The sequence below is a fragment of the Rhagoletis pomonella genome, unplaced genomic scaffold, assembly GCF_013731165.1.
Source record: "Rhagoletis pomonella isolate Grant_MI unplaced genomic scaffold, Rhpom_1.0 Rhpom_scaffold_00011, whole genome shotgun sequence".
NCBI classification, from domain to species: Eukaryota; Metazoa; Arthropoda; class Insecta; order Diptera; family Tephritidae; genus Rhagoletis; species Rhagoletis pomonella.
This window is the reverse complement of record NW_023458565.1, coordinates 18,688,370-18,711,703: the sequence shown is the minus strand read 5'-3', so window position 1 is coordinate 18,711,703 and position 23,334 is coordinate 18,688,370. Positions and strand designations below refer to the sequence as shown.

General features: G+C 37.8%; 2 protein-coding genes across 2 annotated transcripts in view; one reads left to right on the top strand and one right to left on the bottom strand.

Annotated features, from left to right (window-relative positions):
• The window catches only part of LOC118746768 (transmembrane protein 184B-like), a 798,314-nt gene that overhangs the window by 185,077 nt on the left and 589,903 nt on the right, over positions 1-23,334 (bottom strand). The window lies entirely within an intron of this gene.
• LOC118746765 overlaps positions 2,232-23,334 on the top strand; it is a 31,641-nt gene continuing 10,538 nt past the window's right edge. Inside the window, exon 1 of the mRNA XM_036480674.1 lies at positions 2,232-2,555. Within this exon, the coding sequence (XP_036336567.1) occupies positions 2,413-2,555 (143 nt within the window). The 5' untranslated portion in view covers positions 2,232-2,412. The remainder of the gene's footprint in view (positions 2,556-23,334) is intronic.

The following is a 23,334-nucleotide window of genomic DNA, read 5'->3' as shown; positions in this document are numbered from 1 at the left end:
AAATTCTGATTAAAAAGCAAAAAATTTAGATTTTAGATTTGTTGAATTGTTCTACGTTCTGTGAAAGTTTGATTTATGTGGTTTTGACAAAAAAAAATTTAACTTGAAAAACATTGCAAATATTAAACAAAAAACACAATGCACTAATTTTTCATTGCCAGTGTATGTACATCGTAATTTTTAGATATGTGGCCTTGTCGCCCTCGAGGCCCTCATTGGCAACCAGAGGACTGTACTTGAAACAAAACAGCCAAATTTTCCCGTAATCATAATTGCCACATCATATGCACCGTCACCATATTCATGCAGTCGGATTAAGAGGTCGTCAACCAAACATGATCTATGCATCGGAGAAAGGACAGTGCACAGCGACTCGTGACTATAATCTTTACTTGAGTGTTGTGTTAGGTTAGGTTAGGTTATTCTGGCTGGCTGACCGCCCCACATAGACCAATAGGTCCCCAGTGATGCCAGATGGAGATCGAGGTTCAGTTAAGTATGATCGAAGTATACATCATTTAGGATGTCAACGCTTTTTGAGAATTTCAGCAGCACTTGAGGCCCAAGTGTTGTCATGTCTTCAAGATTATTAAACTCTGGAGCTCCGAGATATTTCAATTGTGTTTTGTGTTGATAAGCAGGATAATGGCATAGGATGTGTTCTAGGGTCTCCCTTGTTCCCGTCCCCATGCATTTTCTGCAAACTTCACTGAGAGCAATCCCCATTTTGCTTGCATGCACTGCCAACATGTTATGTCCTGTTAGGACAGCTATCATAGTTCTGCAGTCTATTCGTGCCAGCGAGAGTATAAACCGGGTTTTTCGTCCCGTTTTCCAGTCTGCACATGACTTTGAGTGTTGCCCAAGGACAATCCAATTAATCCAACCAATAGCAGAAGGGTCTATGCTTCTTTGACCCGATGCCCCGGAGATAGAACCATAGGCAGTATTATCGAACCGCCCTCGATGTCCAATAAGGTACACAGAGCAATCTCCTTAGCGTCGAACGCATATGCATATTTCGGATAATAACAGTCGTGAATGTACTGCTCGTCTTGTGTACCGAATGTTATAATTAGAAATATGAATTTTTACGTGGCGAGTTTCTCGTTACGATTCGAGTCCAGTGGGGAGATTCTGTAACCAGTTAGCGACAATTTTCGGATCGGTATCGCTTTTGTTGACGTATGTTATGAATATTTTTACGTCAACAAGTGCGATAGCGATCCGAAAGTTGTCGCTAACTGGTTACTGATCTCCCCCCAAGGCTCCGTCCACGAATCGGAAACCGTACGAAAGAAAATTACGTGATACGTCAGTCGTCAGGGCTGAATTGGATGACGGGTACGTTCACGTATGTCATAATCCGAAAATTGTGTTTTTACGTGACGAGTATAACGATATCGTATATGACGCACCCATACATTGTAGGGCCGTATCAGTTAAATGATTATGATGTAGTGCTAGACATGGCAGATAAATTTTAAAACCTACATGGGAAAACGGCACAAAGATTATTTTCCTGGGAATAACGTTATCCAACGGGCCAAACACAAGAAGGTCTGCGGAGCACACGCGCAGTGTGGGAAAACGTATCTGGCCTAGTTGGAAATGCGGGGTTCTCGTCCTCTCCTCCGCTTGGAGCGACTTACTGCTCCGACATGTTCTCACCAGGAACTGCCTGATGGGAACCCACGCTATTAGAATGTATATGAGTCAAACGATCACTGTCGGAGCTGCGGTGACGTGGAGGAATTCGAAAGTGTAGAGCATTACCTGTGTCACTGTCACGCATTGGCAAGGGTTCGTCAGCACGATTCAATATCTACGGTTTTCTACGTATCATTTCGTCAGTATAAAATTCAAAATATAAGAGTTAGTTTAAGTTAGAGTAAGTTTTTAAGGTTATGAAACCCTTACATTCAGAAAATTTTTTTAACCAATAATAATTTGGTAAGTTCAAAGAATCAATACCAAAATATTACATACCGCGTTTTGGCTTTTTCTGCTTCAGAAATGGGTATGCGAATTGCGGTTTAAATCACATCAATGTCAATTAAAGGTTTTTCTCTTAATGTTGTGGTAACATTGATGAAAGAAAGATGTCTATGCATGTATATGAAAATGTCAAATTATATTAAGTAAAAAAAAAACAAAAAATCTATAGAAAATATCTGCTTATGTAAAAATGTATATGTCTGAGGAATATTTTGAGGTTAACATGTATATTTATGGTATTCTTTCAGAGTTCTTGGCATCCCTACATACTGTATCTAACGGTAACGGATTTATTGGCAACAAATATTTGAACTTAGCGAATAGCTATTTTATGGCTGTTCGCTGAATGGATGTTTTGAACCTGTAATAAAATAAATACATAATAATAACATTGAATACTCGGACATAGAAAAGATGAGTGTTATAATTCGTTTGCAAAATTTGCCGTGGTCGGCAAATGCATTGGATATACGGCAATTTTTCAAAGGTCTTTCAATACCGGATGGAGGCGTTCACATTGTCGGTGGTGAAATGGGCGATGCTTTTATCGCATTCAGGTAGATATTAAAAATTGTTAACTTTAGTATTGGTTTTAAGAAAATTTAGTAGGGTAAATCAATTGAGTCATTCTGATTTTGGGTAAGAAATGTGCAATAAAAAAAATTAAATGGATTACATAACTATGAAAGGGTTACATGTGTCGAAAAGGTAAGCTAAAACATCTCAATTGGTATCAAGAAATTTTGTTTTACTCTTGGAATTTCGTTATTCTTTTCGGAAGCATTTATCGCGTACTATTTTTGGAGCTAAAGATGTTAAAAGTCTTAAATCCAAAACATCTTATCGATTCCAAGTCGAAGAGGTTACTACGAGTACACGTTAATGAATATTCCTCTCTTATGAGTTGTACTACTTTGCATAGTGAAGAGGTTTTAACTATAAATCCAAGCTTCATTGCAAAAAATATATCAGAGTTATTGCATCTCAATGATTTGGATAATCGTGAAGACGGTATCGTAAGTATTTTGTATATACTAACGAAGACCTTAGGTAAAATTTTGCACAGCTTGGTTGTTTTGTGTAGTATTTAGCTGTAGTTTTATTCGATGTATTCTGTAAACCTTTCACAGTACAACAGCGTTACACATAATACGCCAATACTTATAAGTATTTTAACCGCAGGCTGCACCTACTAACTGAATACATCCTGCTGTTTGTCCAGCATTTAGTAACTTCAACAAGAAAACAATCGGAATTTTTTCCATGAAATAAAGGGTTTTCCAATAAGAGCGGGTGGAAGTTGAAATGGAATAAAATAACCTGTGTGTTAGGTATCAACGAGAGTCTTTTTTTATTTGAAAGGCTCACGAATGCCATTATGTATTAAATACATATAACAATAATAATCGTATGTTGGCGCTTGCACTTTTTCTAAGGGTTGGGCCGAGTTTCTCCTCCAATTTTGTGGTGTGTCTCTTGATGTTGTCACACAAATGGAGTGACCTACAGTTTTAGGTCACCTCCGAACGGCAAATGGGTTTAATGCGAAGCTTTTTTCATGGCAGAAATGCATTCGGAGGTTTGCCATTGCCTGCTGAGGAGCGACCGCTGCTAGAAATAACTTTTTCTAATTATCCTACGGAGTGATAGTACGTACCTCTAACCACTCAGCCAACATAACACCGCCAAATATAACACCGTTTTAATGTCAGCCATGGCTTTTTATAATGCCACGGCTCCGAGCGGTCCAATTTTCATTCACTCTTCCGCATAGATCCGGCTGAGTTTGAGCGAAGGCCTGGATTATGTTGGCTTAAAGAGCATCGATCGATTACGGTTTATTGGCGTAGATCTGCAACTTTAGGAAACACCATAAGAAAAAGTCTAGCGGAATCAAATTACACAATATTGGTGACCAATTCACGTCACCTCTGCCAGTGATAACCATACCTTTAAATTGTTAATGCAGAAGGCGCATAGTGGCGTACGCCACATCTCATATCTCATATCGTTCAATTTGGTGTCAAAGAAATCGGTTGTCATTTTTCTGTAGCGCTCACCGTTGACTTTGATGGCCTCGCACAAACGTCGTTATCAAATAAGAACGGTCCAATGACACCGGCGGTCCAAAATACGCACCACACCGTAACTTTTTGTGGATGCTTTCCCATCTGGTGAACTTCGCGTAGATTAGCGACGTCCATATACGGCAATTTTGCTTATTAGCATAGCCAGTCATTCAAAATTATGTCTGCCATAAAATGGGCGGAACATTTAACTAACGAAAACGTATTTTTATAATAAAATTTTATCAAGTTAACGTTCTGCTCAATCAATCAATGTAGCTTGCCAAGGTGATTTGGCATCAGTGACTGAAAAATTGATTAAAGGTTAGACAAACGCCACGAAGACAACAACGCCGCCAGATAGCGCCAAAATCTACCCGCCCAATTGAAAACCCCTTTAGTTTCGATATTAAGTAGGCATTCATTTTAAAAACTAGGTTTTATTGGCTTCAACGCGATTTAACTGTAAAAACAATCAGTTACCAGCTATAAACGTGAAAGTATGTTTTAGAAATGAGTTCCATATACATAGGTGAAACGTTTTAAGGCGATCTTGTTTGGTTCCAATCCAGAAGGACCAAAGATGTCTAAAAATGCTTCAAATTTCTACTGTATTGGAACCACCAATTTTCGGTGCACAAAATTGTTACCAAATCGCGGTACTGCAGAGCTGCTTTAAGGCAGGAGGATGTGGTAATGAATGTTTGGTTCAAAGCTAGTCCAGTCAAGGCCTTGAAGGCTGCTCAACAGAAATTGTCTCGAATGTGTTTGTCTCTGAACACTATCAGAAACTGTCTAAGTGAGTTCTAGATCAAATTACAAATAGCAATGGTTAAACCCTTACTAACCACAAATCAAATAAAAATAAATTTAAAAAGTGGGTGGCTTAACATATACATAGATGATGATTGGAGCCAAGTGGTTTTAACAGACGAGTCCCTCTTTTGGATGATAAATACCAATAAACGTGACAGTTCCAATAAAAACACAGCGATCTGTTAAACATCCAAGAGAGGTTCATGTTTGGGGTGCTTCACGAATAATTTGGATGCCAACTTCATGAATATGATATAGCACCGTTGACTTCTACCATCAACGGTGGCCAGGACACCGAGCTTGTGCTCTTAAAGAGAGCAAGGACTCACACCCTAGAAGTCGTTTGTGTAGCAATTGAAAAAAGGAAACTGAATAAATGGGCAGCAATGGAGCTGAAACTACTTAAGTGGGGAAAATATACGATCCATAAATCAAAACTGCAAGTAAGGTTAACCTTCTTTACTGCGATCAGTGCCGCTTTCAATGCGGGTTCCCGCTATCAACTGGTAAACTCGGGTTGGAGAAAAACTTTATCGAACATGCGAATGGAAGATGGTCCGCAGAGCCACCACAAATTAAATAGGAGAAGATTATCCGACTGGAGTGCCCACAGCTTGATGCGGACCCACGGCAATCGCATAGGTATACGATCTACTAAATCAGTGCCCACATTGGCCAGGCCCGTCAACATACGTTCCTTCACAACATTCTTGAGCAACTGGACGAATTGCGCATGGCTATAATTTTTGACCCTGAGAAAAGAGTATATGGAACCTTTATTACGTTAGACAAGGGACCCATGACGGCCTAAGTGTGCCTACTACCAATATTGGCAGCCATGAGAATCTAACCTAACCTAGGATATGCTGAAAACTTAGCTATTACATAGGTTTCGTTGCAAAGGAATTAGAGAAAAGGATGCTAACTGGTCGTGATAATAATATATGTACATATCTGTGTTCGTATGGAATAGTAGTTTATGTCGAAGTGCTGGCTTTAGTATAATGCGGCATTCGCAGCATACGATTGCGAATGACTCACTGGCGCCGAGCCGTTGAAGAACTTTTGGCAAATAAACGTGCAAGAAATAGTTCCAATACTAGCAAGTCAATATTCTATTAAGTCGTTTAAAGAATAAAGGGAATGCCGCATTATACTAAAGCCAGCTTCCCGACATAAGCTACTATTACATAAGAACACAGATATGTACATACTATACATATGGACATAGTTGCGCAATAGGCCGGATCACCTTACAAGAAAACAAATAATTTTGCAAGGCAATTTAGGAAAAAAATCTGCCGAACTTAGGGGTTGCTTTTTTTAAATTTGTCGGTGGCACCCATTACTGGAACAATCGAAATGTTTCCTTAGCAAAAGTTCAATGATTTTTGCGGAGATTTTATTTTCTCATATTAGGGTGGTACGCTAGGGTGATAAGAACTGAGATCTCGTGGGTAAGTACTAGAACTGGGTACTTCATTTACGTACTGCCGTGGAAAAAAATTGTCTCCTCGAGATAAGAACATCGATATACTAGACTTTGAATGGCGAAGATACGACGAAAAATTTAAAAACGCGACCCCTAAGTTCAGCCAAAAATAAATATTTTTAGAAAATTGACTTACAAAATTACAAAAATATAGATTCGAAGGTGTACGGCGATCTTTTTTTTTTGGTACGGTCTATTAAGCAATATTTTTAGATATATTTATTTTTTCAGTGGCGTAAGCCGACTACTTTTTTGTTGAAAGTACCGTACATTATATTATGAGTGTTCTGCATAAGATTAGCAGTTGTCATTCTCTATACGAATCTAAACTGGAAGGCCACCTATTTTCATCGATTTGAGAGATACCGCAAATAGTCACATAGGCAAGAACTATCAGCCTCATGTCGAGTGCAACTCGTTTTACAAGAGTCTAGTCGTATTGAAAATTACATGGGATTGCCTAAAATTTCGACACGACTAGTGTACTAAGACGGAAAAACTTGGCAGCGATGGATAGTTTTCGACGAATTTCGTCGTCTTCTTATTTCTGCACGACAGTAGACAATGCCAATGTTGTCGAGTCATCCTATTTAGTTTAATTTACGTCTTACGCAATGAGGGTGTATCACTCAGCCCTAACATTGAATGCCATTCGAGACCACTGGTCTTATCAGACGCCAACTTTTATGCTAGAAGGATAAGTCAATGGAATCATGAGATACTAAGGCACCCGTACCTGTAGCCTTTATTCTCCGCTCTTCAAGCGAGAAAAGTGGACTGGAAGGTAGCAGCTTTCGAGACGAGAACCTGCATGCATACCCAACGGCCGCTCATCCGAGCGCTCATTCGGTCTACGGACGGATCAAAAGACCGATGACCCAACACAGCATTAGACTGGCGTGATCGCTCTAGGCTTCGGACAAATTTTAAAACTGATCAGCGACATATTAAGTTCTTCAGCTGTCTTGAAGTTAATTTAGTGATATTACTTGAGTATAAATTATTAATTCAAGCCATTTAGCAGCTTCGATTAAAAAAAAAAAAAGTGAAGTAAGGTTGGAATGTTTATTATATTCAAGGCTTTTAGAGAACGAAAGACGGTATTAAGGGCTATATAGACATAAAAGGCCTGCAAATGATAAACTATAAAACATAGCGGCATGTGTCACATCATGCAAGTGCCAGTTCATGCTTTATGTCGCTCATTCATTACATTTAGGGGTATTCTCGAAGTCTTGCACGTAGCACGGATGGTATGAAATGCTGGCATCCCATTGCAAAGTTGCGAGCAGAAAAATTCTGTACCAAATAATATTATAATAAAATACAGGAAAAAAAATTAAGCAAGTGAAATGAGAGGAATGCGAGAAATATGTCCAACAACGAAAAGGGATCGCTTTTATATTGCTACGATTTTTGCAAAATATGTGCATGAGTTCAGACGTTGCATATTTTTCATCGTTAGGAAATGTTGTTTCCCATGTATTTTGTTGTTGTTTTTTTGCAAGTTATGCAATCCGTGCAATCTGTACTACGTGGAACGGCTTTGCAAGATTTCGAGAATACCCCTTTTGTACATACATATATACGGGAAGAGATTTTGCTAATTTTGCAAGCTCCTATTATAGTAAAATTCATTAAACAATTGTCCAATTAAAAATTTATTTATATTTTCACATAAGGCACAGTATTAAAAATATGCTGCAGAAACACAACAGCGAACAGCTTAGCGAAGTAGCAATGACATGCTAAAACAGTAGGACTGTTCAGGATGTTGATGAAATGGTGTGGGATTTGCAGTTGGAATTGCATTTGCAAATTTTATGCTTGCTGCCATGGTAACCGTATGCATTTAATTGTTGTGAATATACAAATGCAACAACCCTAGTATGTTTGAGATGGATTGACATGGCATAACACCTTGTTTGAGTTAACATGACATAGCAATGCATGACATTTTTACACAAAATGTGGAATCGAAGCCCCCGTCTCCTATATTGGGAGTTGCAGCTAACATTATCTAAGATCCAATTAGAGATCTATGCTTCAACGTTCAATTTTATATCTCCGCAAAACTATGGTCGATCTGTAACTCAGTTGGTTTTGGATTGGAATGTGTCCGACTTCTACTGGTGATTTTATTTTTATTTTTTAAAGCCCGGATTCATATCACTTTCCTCCGGTCCAAACCAATTATGCCCAAATAGGTATGTTCAAGCGCGACTCTTCTGGTTTTCTAAAATTGATTTCAAGCCGAATCGTGCTCAGTTGCACAGTTGTAATCGAATTATAAGCGAAATATTTACTCAATTTATGAAAACCAAAACATTTAGTCAAGGAAATTCGAGAAATTGATTTCTCGGAGACGAGCGCGATATTTATACTTTCCAAAAAATAGGAAATACATCGACTATTGCTGGCTTTCCAAAGGGCTGGTTGCGCTTTTATGTCGCTATTCCCAAAGCTGCAATACCAAAGACTAGGAAATGTCTCATCCTCCCCTCTTTAAGTGCGCCTCTTTTACTTAAAGCGAAATTCGGCATCGAGGGACGCCATATTTTAAGCCCCTCCCCCCAGACCACAAAACAAATATTGATATCAGAATGTAAGCTGACAAAAGATCATGTATACTATCTTTAAGCCGTATCTACCCCAACGAAATATTTACCGTCTACATATGTACAGTCATATGTATGTACTATTTAGGGCTGGGATATTTAAAAATCCGGATAATCCGTATGTATATTAACCGGATATTAACGGGTATCCATATCAGAATTTTATCCGTATACACGTTTATCTGAACGGATATCCGTATATACGAATAGTCCCCGGCCTAATGCATAAGTACATGAGGCGTCAATGGAAGTGAATTCTGGAACGACGATGTACCTAAGGTGATGAATAATTCTTATATACAATAAGTAATTTTTTTTTTTTAACCCTTGAAGGGTTACGTTAATTTACATACTTTAAAGGTAATCTTCCTCGAATCGACGAAGTCCTTTTTATCTCCCACTTTTTGTATGAAAAATGTTGCATGCAAAATTTCCAAACTAGTTTTAATAATGATGGACTTTAACAAGAAAGAAAGCACAGAGGCTTCTTATTATTTAGCTTTTTTATATATTTTAGAGCAATTCTCTCTTCAGTCCAATGGCGAGAAAAATGGATACAGAGCAACAGTGTTCGTTAAATCGACGAAAATTACCCCTCCAGGGTTAATACCTTAGATATTCGAGTGTCATCTTGTTGTAATTTAATTTAAGTATGCTCCAAGAAAACAAATTTTTATCGCCACTATTCCTAGTACTAGAGTTAAGTTTTCTGGTCGTAGCTTTCCAGGTAACGATATGAACCCTAATGTTTGTAGATGCTAGAAAATGTCTTCTTTGTCACAGCATCTTATGTATTTTACTCCTCGGATCATTACCAGACATAACCCAGTTAACTACAAACCGGATTTCTCTCAACTGCATCAGGTAATTTCCATTCTTGCCACGTGTTGACTGATCTCGGACAAAGGAGCTCTTAAAACTGAGAAAGCCACATATCTCTTTACTAGTGAGAGCTTTAGACGGTCATGGGCCTATCGGAATTCATGCGGTAAGCCTCAACATAAATTGAAGTCCCTTTTGCAGCAGCTGTATTGATGATGATGAGATGGTATCACAACATCTGCTGCCCAGCCTTCCCGAGCTTTATGTTTAAACACCTTAGATCTCATTTTTTATTTTTCATTCCCGAGCAACTTTCGGAAACAGAAATTAATCACTTGCAGAGCTTTTCTGTTGCAGCATACCGTTTCTCTACCACAGGTTTTTAGGCGTCACCGGTCAACCAACTTTTCCTTCATCTTTGGAGCCAGCCAGCCATCCTAACCTAATCTATATACGATCAGACTTAGCGAACGCTTAGAAAGACTAGGATACTCTATTATCATACTTATGAAAGCGCTATATTTGGCTCTTATAAATTTACCTCTATAACTCTCAACACCCGTTCGCAGTAACCTTAAAAGTGCAGATAATTATCAAAATCGCGAAACTTTTTTTTCAATAGTTTTGTAATTTAATTATAATCTAAAACGGGAAAAAAATGCATCGAGTTTACCAAACCGACATTTTCGTGAAGTGAACTGCGCTCTACGTAGTGGATTGCATAATTTTGCCGTTTTGAAACTAATTTTTAAATAGGTTCAGATACGCACGATCTTAGCCTTTGGCTAAGACATAGTCGAAGAATTGGTATGATACCGTTATATTTGCTCTAAAAATTATTAGCAGTATTACACGAAAAGGGTCTGAGAAGTCGATCCTGCCACCAAAATTAGTAAGGATATCATCACCGAATAGGCTGGGGATGTCTTGATTATGACATCCTCCCCTTCCTTCACAAGTTACAACCAATTTCAAATTTATTTATTTTTAATAATTTTATAACATTAAAAATATATTTAGGTCGATATAGAACAGAAGCTACTTATATATGAATAAAAGTTATAACATTTATAAAAATTTAACAAATTAAGCCATTACCACCGTGCAGACTTTCAGCGAAGGAGTAATCTTAGATTGGCGCTGACTTAGCCATTTGCTGCACACTTGCTGCATACGACGCCAAAAACTGGCAAAGCTTAAAACGAAAACGGAATTTCTTTCCAAATTTCAACTTTTTATTTTCCTTTCCTACTTATCTAAAGTATGCTGCTTGATTTTAATTTTCCGCATTCTACATATTTACATAATTACATATATCCAGGTACATATCTGCATTATTCAAACAGATAACCGCTGCGAACCCATAGGCAAAATGGAGGCGTGTGACAGGTTGGCGGTTGGTAATTTCCTCCGCCAAAGCAATTGTATTCTACATCAGAATAAAACCCGTAACCATTCCGCTGTATATTCTTATGATATCCGTAAGAAAAATGTATTAGTCTGTAATGTTTTCTATGTTATCTTTCCATCATCGATTCATATATAAATTTGTATGTATGCACCTACATACATACATACGTGCAGAAACTTCAATTTTGGTAAGTTTTGATCTATTCTGGTCGAATACTTTGTGTATGTTTATTTTTAAACTAGAGACACATTTGTTATGCTTAGTAAAAATCGCTTTACGCTACTCTTTTTCCCGACTTTGGTGCGTTATCCACTTCTTAGCTTCTTACGCAATTAGATTTTTCCATACTAGTTTAATGCGCATGACAAGTTTTTGACAGCCTTATGACGGCGCGTGTGTATGTACCTTTGTGGGTGTTAGGTATGCATGGATGTACATACATATAAACGAGTATATTATGCCGTGCTGTAACTTTCTTTAAATACCTCTTCGAAAGGTTTTGGAGCAAAAAAAACTCCTATTATCAAAATTCCTTATAAAGCAGAATCTATTTATTTAAGAGAAACTCCTCCTGCCTTTCGTCTAAAAAACCCTGAAGAAATAATTGACAAAACTCTTAGTTTCGCCCTAAAGAGCTTAAATAATTTGAAGAAAACAACCATGTTTTCTCGATCGTTTAGGAGCAAATCATAATACTCATATGCAGGGTACGAAAATAAACTGTACAAAACAATTCCCATTTGCTCATCGATCATCATATCATTTGTGGTTTTGTACAGTTTTGTAAATAGTCAGAAACAAATTGTAAGATTCACTGTCATTTTCCCCAACGAGAAACGTTTGCTTTTCGTTTGTGACAATTGTACCATAGGGTACGTTTTATATGTATGCAAACGTTTCAATTACGTGAAAAATAATTTTTTCTGTAAATTTTCATATCCAATTCAATTAAAAAACATTTTTATTTTTTTATTCATTGCAGCCATTCGTTTTGTATTTGTTTATTGCATATATGTGCACACATAAATATATTTTCCCTGCACGATTCATTTCGTTTGTTGTTTCGTCTGTAACTACTAAACTACTGTAGTGTACTATCGCCAAAGTGAACTCAGCCGTTTTGTTTCCTATTGTACCGAACTGTTAAAGTAATAAACGAAACGAAATAGTAACGTACAATATAGTTTATTTTCGTACACTGCTCATATGATTTATAGTGTTTAGGTTATATGTCTTAATATTTTTGTCGGGAAATGTCAATAGAGCATTAAATTTTTTTTACATGCAGCACACAACAACGATACAAGTTTTCCAGCTACATAGCTTAACCCATCAACCGAGTTTTCCAGACAAATAAAGCCACTTTTGTACATATATTCCTCGTTATTAGATTAACTGATTACAAAGTATAACACAAAAAATCAGAACAGTTAACACTTGCAAAGTGTCCGAAAAAACAGTTCAAAGACCACAGAAATTTTTTTAATTCGGAAAAAAAAGTTTGACATTTTTAATTAACATAGTTTTTGTTAGATAGTGAGCTATACTTTCGTAAAAATAATAAACATTTTTTAAACAAGGAAAAATAGCCAAAACTTAATTTACCTTTTCGCCACCGTGCACGTGTTCATACGTACATACTAGGAATGTTAATCTCGGGATCCCGTCCTTTTTAAGGTCCCGAAAGTCCCGGGATTCTTGGCAAATAATTTACACTGATGGCAATAATAAAAACTCCCTTTTTTGGCCAGTATTGGCTATATTTATTTTTTTATTTAATACATAATTAATATTTTTTTATAAATGTATAGCTCATTATACAAATATCAATATATTCGCGAAACCAAGAGCCAAATATAGTAAAACTGGGTTTTGAGTGTTTCACTCTGACGACAGTAATTCAAAAATGATATAAAACATTCAGAGAAATGTGCCTAGGGAAGATGTATCGGTGTCCAATCCTGTAGAATTTAAACAGATTCAGGTTTTTAGTGCAGAAGGACTGGTAAGTATTGAAAATGTCCTTTTAAAATTTTATCCTTAAAATTTCGCAATAGTTGTTTTTGAAAAAATTACACTTGTGATCAGCAAATTAAGCCAGCAACATTTTGATACATTTTGGCTACTTTGCTTTCGTTTATTTAATGTTTATTATTTTTCCATAAAAGTCTAACTTATTATATAACAAACACCATATAAATCCAGATTGCAAACTTTGTGCGAAAATTATGAGAAATCTGCAAAGTTTCAGGTAAATTTTCAACTTTTTATTCAGACATTCTTAAGTTCGACAATTTTTTTTATGGAAAAATGCGTCATGAAGTCAGAAAAAATATTATTAAAAATCAACGCGATTTTTTAGCAACGTAAGACTTGCACATTATTACCCTAGAATTAAATGGGCTATAACTGCATACTAAAAAAATCTGAATAAAAAGTTGAAAATCTATCTGAAACTTTTCAGATTTTTCATGATTTTTGCACAAGTTTGAAATCTGGATTTATGTGGTGTTTGTTATATAATGAGCTAGACTTTTATTAAAAAATAATAAACATTAAATAAACAAAAGAAAAATACCCAAAATTGTTCAAAATATTGCTGGTTTAATTAGCTGATCACAAGTGTATATGTTAAGGACTTATATAAACTCGATAATATCCTCGAATTTCCTCCTTCTAACTTTATCAGCTTAAAAAATTACCTATTCGTCCTTGTGAATCCAAAAAATGTTTATTTTTTTTTAATTTTAAGAAATTTACTCTTGTATTTGGTACCCTACAAGAAAAGGACTTTTTTTCTGACCTCTTCACTAACACACTAAAATATACACCAATACACAGAAAAACATGTGAAAAAATAACCTTAGGAAATACAATAAGTAGAAAAGAGACCTTCTAGCACTGCTGGTAAAATCCCCACGTGAGAAAGGGACGCATAGTCACATCTACACAAAAGAACTGGTCAGGTCATATTACCCCCGAATTTCTGATGAGGAAATTGCAGCATTATTGCATCAGCACTGACCGTCAGGTGACCGGTCATTTGCCAGTAAGATTTCTTGTAGGGTACCCATATTTTTATTCTACATTGCATTGAATTTTTTAAATAATTTTTGGAATTAATCATATCTTTGAAATAACAAAGTCCTTTAAAATAAATCCTGACATCAGAGAGAAAGAATAAAAAACGCCACTTGAAATAAAAAGTAGGTTTCAAACCCATTTATTTATTATTTATTTTATGGCAGTAGAGCTTCTCAAACAATATAGAAGCAATTTTTTTCGTTTTAAGTTGTTGAAAAGTAATGAATATCTAAATCCCGGTACCTCGGGATTGTGATAACGACATACCGAGAATTCCGGGATCAGAAAAAACTGAAAAATTAAACACCCTAGTACATACATACACACGCATACCGCTTACCACAAGAACAAAAAAAGACAATTCGCAGACACCTTCTTTCAGTCGCAGATAGAGGGCTGCGCAAATGGTTTTTCATTTACTTTACACTATTGCACGCTTCAGTAAATGTCGCAATGAAGCAAATGCACTTGACAACAAATGGAGTGGAACTCGTAGCTTTCTCGCAATCAAAACAAATACTATAGTGTCGCTACTGCCTATCGTTACTGCAATGACAGTATTTGTTTGCTTACTGCAAATAATGATTTGCACTAAATACATCACAATAACTTGGCACTACAGTGAGCCCAATATGACAGTATTTCAAAACTCTGGAGGAAGTGAAGTGAAGTATAGCGAAACTAGCATATGTTTTGATTACGCTTTCAAAACCATTTATCAAGCTTTCTAGTTGCAGACAGTTGCTTTGTGTTCGCTAGACCAAATGTGTCTTTTTAAGTTGTTATTGTAAGACAGATTCACGAGTGACGAGTGAGCTTCATTTATTTTCTGTTTTGTTAAGCGAGCCACAGATAAGGCAACAGATCGCAGCAATCGGTTGAAATTTCACCGATTTTCATGTTTTATTTTTGTTTTTCTTGCATTCGGTTGCGCGTGTGTAGCGAAGGTTCCGTGTGATTTTGTGATTTCATATAGTTCCCTTGAGCCGAAAAATAACAAGATTAGGTAAACAATGTATTAAGGAGCTAATAGGAGGTTAAATAGAGGTTAATATATAATTGAACATGTATTTAATAGAGTCGTCCTTTTTGCGCACATTTTTACTTGCCGACGAACAACGTCAACTGAAATTTGTCAACCGATCTACTAGTGTGTTGCGAAACGAGTTGCACCCGGTTGCTGCGATCTGTTGCCTATCTGTGGCTCGATTAATAGGGAATTTACATGTTTCAACTTTCACAGGCGATTAGTTGAATCAAAAGTTGAACGAAAGTAGGCAGCTGGCCAACTTAATTGAAAGCGATTAGCTGAAAGACCGTTTACACCAGGCAATTGTTGCTTTCAACTAAAAGTTGCCTGAAAAATCGCCTCATGTAAATTTCCTGTAAGTGACCAGTCAGCATAGGAAATATGTATGTGTCAACAGTTATTTGCGATTTCCGCAAAAAATCCACATAAAGAGGGATATGACGGGTTAAAATGTGTAACAAAAATATAAAGTTCCACTATAACAAATGTAAATAAGTCTTAACTGCAAACGTGATAAAGAGTTAATTTTATGCTTATTCCGAATTGGTGCTAAATTTTCCCTCCAAACTGGATTAGTCCCCTAAAATGTATTGAAAAGATTTGCTTGGTAAAATTTCCCTACAAGTCATTGTACAAAAAAAACCAAACGTATGTACATATATATGTATATGAATAAATAAAAGATGGAGTACAAGTTTGCGTAATCCTATTCGAATTCCCACGACGTTTTTCCCGAACTAAGGCTGTTTGCAACCTAGTTACTCGGCATAGTTCTTCCTGGGCAGGCATTGTGTCCAACTCCGGACCAAAAACCTATTTCTGCTGCCAGAGGCGACTTCATCCGAATTCCACATCGGTTAGATGCGACACCTGCAATGGATGGAGTCACCTAAGAAGCTGCTCAGGCCATAGGCCACACATGGTTTGTGGCCCCACTGCCTACAATGTATTCCTAAAATATCGCGAGCGAGACAATGGTGGATATCATTTCATCAAAGAAGGCATCCGCCCCAAGGATACCACCCTAGAAGGTCTAGTCAAAGCTGTCTGGTCAGGCGGTTTAGAGCTCGAAATATTTAACGTTTTTATATTCCAGTCACCTGCTTCTCGGCAGGTTTCGTAGGCGAAACCTATTAGCCAGGATTGTGGGTAGCTGCAGCAGCTCGCCAATGCGACCCTTACTCACACCAGCGGGGAAATCGTAGTGGCCATCGGGGAAGCAAAATCCGGGAAAACCATAAATAAAAGAAAAGGACAGTCTTATCGGTCGATAACTCTCCTTTCTCCTGTAACGAAGACGATTGAGGCCCTGCTGCTCCCGTACTTCACTAGCACCTGACCCCAGCGAAGAATCCGCATGGCTTCCGTAAAGTGCACAGCACCACGGCCAGGGCTTCGGCTCCTTAAAGAAAATTAAATTTACTTATTCTTTTTTGCCACTGAAAACAACCGTGTTAATGAATTTTCATCATATTTTTACTTGGCAATACTGTTAATTGCACAATGCCCAGCAGTCAGGTGTAGTTGCCACGTCAATTTGAACGGCGATGAATAAATAATGACTTCCCTGCCAGCAGAGAAATGTAAATTTTCTCGGCAGTGTGGTCTCGTACAATCCTCCGTTTACAACTACGACTACAATTTTCTTTCGTTTACGTATCCAAAAGCTTTAAAAAAAGTGCGGTTTTCGTACCCGGAAACGAGCAGAAAACTACTACAGTTTTCATTGATTTTCGTATCCGGAAAACGTTCGAAAGAGATGATGTTATTTAAAGCAATAAGTGTATTTTATTTGAGCATTTGAAAGCATGTAAACGTGCCACTATTTGGTAACTTTCAGAATGTGCCGGGTTCGAATGCCGTCAGCCGCTTCTTTAATTTTCTTTGCAACTATGAAAAAGCATCTGTGAAGTGCAAAAAGAAAAATTCAATCAGAAAATTTTCAGAAAAAAAGCCGTTTAATAACCATTTTCGGTATTTTTATGTACATAAGGTCTTTGTCGCACACTTTAACGGAAAAACGGTAAATGGAATCGGTACCGATACCTTTTCCTGATCTCATACGCCTGCGACTGTTCGATACTGACGTCCATGAACGTAAAAGTATTCGGCTCCCTCTCCGAACTGCCTTGCTTCTTCACTGCACGGCGCGCTCTTCCCCATGAAATCAACGGCCACCCTCTTCAGCACCTGGACAAATGACGTCATGCTACAGCTGGGTATTCACGTCGATGACATACCAATTCCGACGGTGAACAACCCAAAAGTCCTACGAGTTACCTTTCATAGCCCGCTCTCCTTCACCGCGCACATAACCGCTTTTGTCAATAAAGTACAGAGCTGCAATAAGGCCCTCAAGTCGCTCGCCGTCAACACCTGGGGCAAAGAAAAAGAGGCATTGCTGGCAACATGTAAGGCAATTGGCCGACCGGCTCTTAATTATGCTACGACTTTTTTGTGTGCCTGGGACTAGTTGAACGGAGTGGACGAAGCTGCAGACCTGTAAAAACGCCGCACTCCGGACAGCTTGACACATCGCACGCAACTTGACGTATCGCCCACACTGTACTTTCGGAGTAAGCTCCGGCTTGCAAGCCAAACAGGGGTTCTGCAGGTATTCAGAGGTGACTCATTTATGGTAGTCTTTGGCTGAGCACCTACCCGCCTGCTGAATACATCTCAGCTCATTGAACAGTTAGAACAGTTGGCCGTTAGAACAGGATTCCTCCAATGGAGTCACCCAGTAAATAAATGGTAACAAGGTCACGTCTTGCGTTAGCGCTTCAATTGCCTGCCCGCCAGTATTGCCAGAAAAAATTTCGTTTGGAGCTAAATCGGTCGGGAAAACAAAGCTAAAAAGAGCTAAATAATACTAATAGTAGCTAAAATGGAGCTAAATTCTTTTTAAATCTGAGCATTTATTGGCACAAAAGTTGCTTTTACATTTTCCGCAATTTTAACAAAAATAACGAATTTTATAAGTTTACTTATATAAACTAGACGATGATCTAATACTCTACAAACCAAGTTTGCATTGTAACGTTAATTTTAGCGTTTACCAAAAGATGAAGAAAACTTTGAAAAAAAATCGTTTATCATGTCTCTGTATCGCTCACCGATATTGCGTTTGCAGCAGCATTTTGAAAGAAAAAATTGGCCATTGATTCCAAAATATGCCACTCTCTGATAATGCATTGCCTTTCCGACGATCACGTGCGGGTTTTCTGATCCCCAGATGAGGCAGTTTTTCTTGTTAACATAGTCGCCGAAATGAAAATGCGCTTCGTCAAAAAAGGTGGTTGTCTTTCGAGTTTGCATTATTTCCCAAGGTTGTTCATACGATTAATTTCGTTCCGCGATGATATAATTTTTGTAAAGATTTCCAGCGTGAAAGAGCTTTCACTGTTTAAATAAACCCGCTACAATCTGGCAGAGGCGCTCCTTATTCTTAGAACACACGAGATCACCTCAAAGCTGGTGTGGAGCTGCCTTCAGGTTTTAATACTTTTCGCATCCAGGAATCGGCGTTACCTCAATTTGGTACCGTCGTGGGCAATGAAGTGGCAGCTATTTCCGATAGAAATGAGCTGCACAGGGATCCATAGGCCCAGAGCCCTATATTGGTCTGCCATGGAGTTCCGTTAGGCGAAACTATTATACTCGTATCAGGATGAAAAATTAAGCAGAACAGTACTGGAGTTGTACGGAAGGTAACTGAGAAACTAAGTATTTCACAAGGAGAACCGAGCTGTATTTCACCTTAGTGGACACAATCTAAGAATTGTTACAGGGTTTTTTACTGGGCCTTACTAGGACCAGACTTCGCTTTCTAGGATGACCGTACCTGAGCAAATGATATAAATGGCATTCAGCCAAAGAACCTAGCCTAGTTTCTGAGTAATACCTGGATCAAAGAAAACCTCCAAATAGACGTTTGTTACAATAGATCGTTCTCGGTTGCGGCAACTAGGAGATCTGCTTCCTCCTCTAAATAAAGTCTAATCTCATCTACTTCACTAAATATCAATACATGATTTGGTTATAGTTACCAAATCTTGTATTGAGAGAAATACCATACATATATGTATTTAGTTGACGTAACTAAACTTCTCAGTGTAGGTTAAAGCGCTCGTCCTCGCAGAATACACCTAGGTTCTAACCCCTTTTAATAGAAGTTTGAAATAAAGATAAATTTCCACAAGTATCCTAATTATCTAAAATTCTTGGTACCAAGTTCCGCAATTTCTTCGAAGAAGCATCTATGCACCTGTCCTCGGAAAAAAGTCATCAAAATGTATTTCTCTCAACACAACTATAACATAAATATAACACATAGTTGTGTTCATTTGGAAAAGTCAGCAAGAATTAGCCAGTAACAAGATTCAGAGAATTAGATAACTTACTCTCCCAAAGATAGAAACTTACTAAGTTTAGCGCGAACAGGAATTTGCAGAAATTTGCAAGCTTCAGTATCAGCTGGCGTCGACGGTTGCATTTCGAGCATACTATTTTTTTTTTAATAATTTCAAGTTGAAACAAAACAGGACCTACATACTATACGTATATTTCTTCTTATTCTGACTTTCTTCAACATACGCTTCAATATCTTTGTGGTAGTCACTGTAAGATTTCCTATATCAACAGTGGTGTCGACTGCGTTCCGTTTACGAATACAGCTTTTTCATCAGAAAACCTTTCAAATCATTGGAATTAAGTAAATTAATTGAATAAACAAATATTTACATACTTCTTCCATTAGTAAATCGCGGCGAGATTGTACATTTTGCTGCTGCAAAATTCGTGCTGGGGAAATTTTTGCCCTCGAAATTAAGTGGCAAAATTGTGCTCTCTCCTTGCAAGTTTTATTAGTTTTTTGCCCAAAAGAACATGATTTGGTAACAATTGTTGCCAATTTGTACAAGTTTTTTGCATAGCAAACTGAACTAATGTAACTAAAACAAAATCATGTGTTGAGGGAAACATATTTATTTGACGTAACTAAACACCTCTCAGTGTAGCACAAATCGTATGAAACTGTCGTCCGGCATGTCTCGGGAAGTGATGCCATCGTTTTCTTCTGCTCTAAGAATATTCTACAGAAGTCGCTCGAATACTAAATGTAAGCCAATTAAACTATGCCTAATCGCTTAAAATCAGTTGAGATGAGACATAGTTGTCATGTGAGTTATGCACAGTTCAATTGCCGAAATTTTCTCGCTTGGTAATAATTACTTCCGTCCTTAAATGGTGCTGCGCTGACTTTTGCGTAGGAAATTAGACATCTGTTCGTTATTCTTGGCAGATAGCTGATTTAGCCGCGCAATATAGAAGAACGTAGCAAGAAAGCTGTCATGTATGCCTGTAAACCAGTGACAAGGAAATAATGAGGCTTAAGACCGCACATTGTAAACTGGACGTGCACAGCGGTGGTGCGTCCCATTCTGTTCCACGGCATCACGGTTGAGTGCTGCAAAAGTGGAAAGGCTAACGACTACTAAACTATTAAAGCCCTAGAGACTTTGCTTCACTTTCTTCCTGTGGACTTATGTATATGGTAAACTGCAGGCGAGTTATAATGCCATTAGATTAAATGCGTTGGTGTGATACGAGGTTCGGACACTCTAGAATTTTTGAACATCTTCCAGTTGACTTCAGGCGACTGGTCTACAAAGTCCCACCCACTGGACCGAGGAATCATTTCCAACCAAGGATCCCTTCAAGGGGTGAATGGGAGACGGATTCGATCCTGATCTCGTACTCCGATTCAGCAGCCATCCACACTGATGGCTACAAGTTAGCCAGAAGGTAGGAAGTGGGGTATCTCGCAGGACTTTTCACTTAGCCTAAGTTTTCGTAAAACTGCATAATGGCTAATCGGAAGGAACTATGTACAAGGGAAGGTCTACAACCAGCACCGCTCGTAAGGCGGTCATTTCGCAATCTTCCTGCAAACTCTGGCTGGAGAATAACTTCATCGCACAGGCAAATGCTAGATGGTATGCGGAGCGCAAGTGCCGAATGGAAACATATCCCTCTCCCCCACTTTAAGGGCTTACTGCTTCGACATTTAATTGGAGTTTTCACCGGGCACTGCCCCATGGAAACCCACGATATTGGAATGGGTGTGGAAGAAATCAAAAGTGTATAGCATTACCTATGTCACTGTCCCGAATTGGCGAGGGCTCGTTGACACTCATTCCTCCAATATTATTTTGAATGTCTGAACTCGATTCAGTCAGTATCTACGATTTTGTACGCTTCATCAGAGCTACAAATTAGTTTTGCTTCTAAGGTAAGAGAAGGGACCCGAGAAGTCTCTAATATGGCATCACAATAGCCTAATAATTATAAAATTGTAAAATCTTGGTTATCGTTCAAAATCAACCCAAGTCACGAAAATAGAGCTTTACTGGTCAGTGATTGCACTTTTACAGCTGCACTACCATCCGTTAAGAAGGTCTGACTAACGACTCAACTAAACCCTCATTATAGAAACCGCCAGTTTATTTTAGTAGACGTCGAAAGGCCGCAAATATTTGTTTCATTACCCTTTCTAGCGCAATTCTTTGATGGCGGTGAAGTCAGCTTCAGTCTTCCCGAGGACATCTACCATCTTCATCTAAACGCTGCCAACTTCTGTGAGCCCTTATACTGAATAAGTAAGTTGGAATTGCCCCATCTCTCTGCCGTGATCCAAAGCACGCGGACTGGTTTGTTTTCTATCTCGAATTGTCAACGCCTTCTTGTATGTACTTATGTATGTCAGAGCCACGATAAAGGTGTGCCATCCGCGGACCGCTAACCGTTCGTCGAATTTGACAGCATTCACCTATTCTCTGACGTCATAAAATACTTTTTCGCACTAGGGATGTAAATTACATTTTCAAATTATACTTATTTGCTGAAAAAAAGTATACCTAAAAGTAGATAAATGTACCTCGTACAGTTTTCGATCTACACCATTTCCAGTTGTAAATGAGAAAGCGTCAAATGAAATTGCGAAAGCGTCATTTGGAAATGAGAATAGTCAATTGTAAATGCGATATCGTCAATTGAAAATGAGAATAGTAAATTGTAAATGAGAAAGCGTCAAATGAAAATTCGAAAGCGTCATTTGGAAATGAGAAACTCGTTTTTATTCAGAAATTATTTAGATGTTATTAAAAATGCAAGTTTATTATGTCCCAACTTGCATATCTTGTAAAGATAAAGCATTTCCATGGAAAGATGTTGCGTGCTGAAATACTCTCGCGCAGTCTCCTCCGGTGATTATAGTTTTCGCGTCATCCACCAAATTCTCCAAATATTGCAGCCGTTGTTCAACAAGGTTTGGCCCATTTATGACTGGGTTTGAGATATGCCCCTTTACATGCATTTTGATTTTTCCCCAGATTATTTCAATGGGGTTTAGCATGGGGGAATATGGCGCTAAACGCAGCACTTTATTAATGAAATGTCCAAGTAATTTATATATATGCATATTTTAAACATACTTGATTTATATACTTTTTAATCGTAAAGTAGTTCTTCCGCCAGTGTAAAACAACTGAGACTTCCCGGCGAAAATAAAACCGAAGAGTGTTCTCTATCGAGCTACATACATTGATCCGAGACATACCGTAATGGTTTAAACAGATTCAAGAAGGTCATGATGAACTACATACATACATTTATATGTATATAAGTAATTCGTGAAGGTTTTTCGGAATTCGACCGGCATCGTTTTCATCCGAATATTGGCCAGCTTTATTTTCCTGTCTTCTTATCTATGTACATACTCTAATATGACGTAGCTTACAAACAGCAAAGATGAAGATCATAACCTTCTGAAAACTTAAAAATTCCGTTTTCAAACGCGTTTTATAGCGACATAATTGATTAAGTATTATCAGTGATAAGCGAATTTAAATCATCTATTATATATGCAGTACGCAATTCATTTACTTTTATTTCTCATTTCCAAATGACGCTTTCGCATTTTCATTTGACGCTTTCTC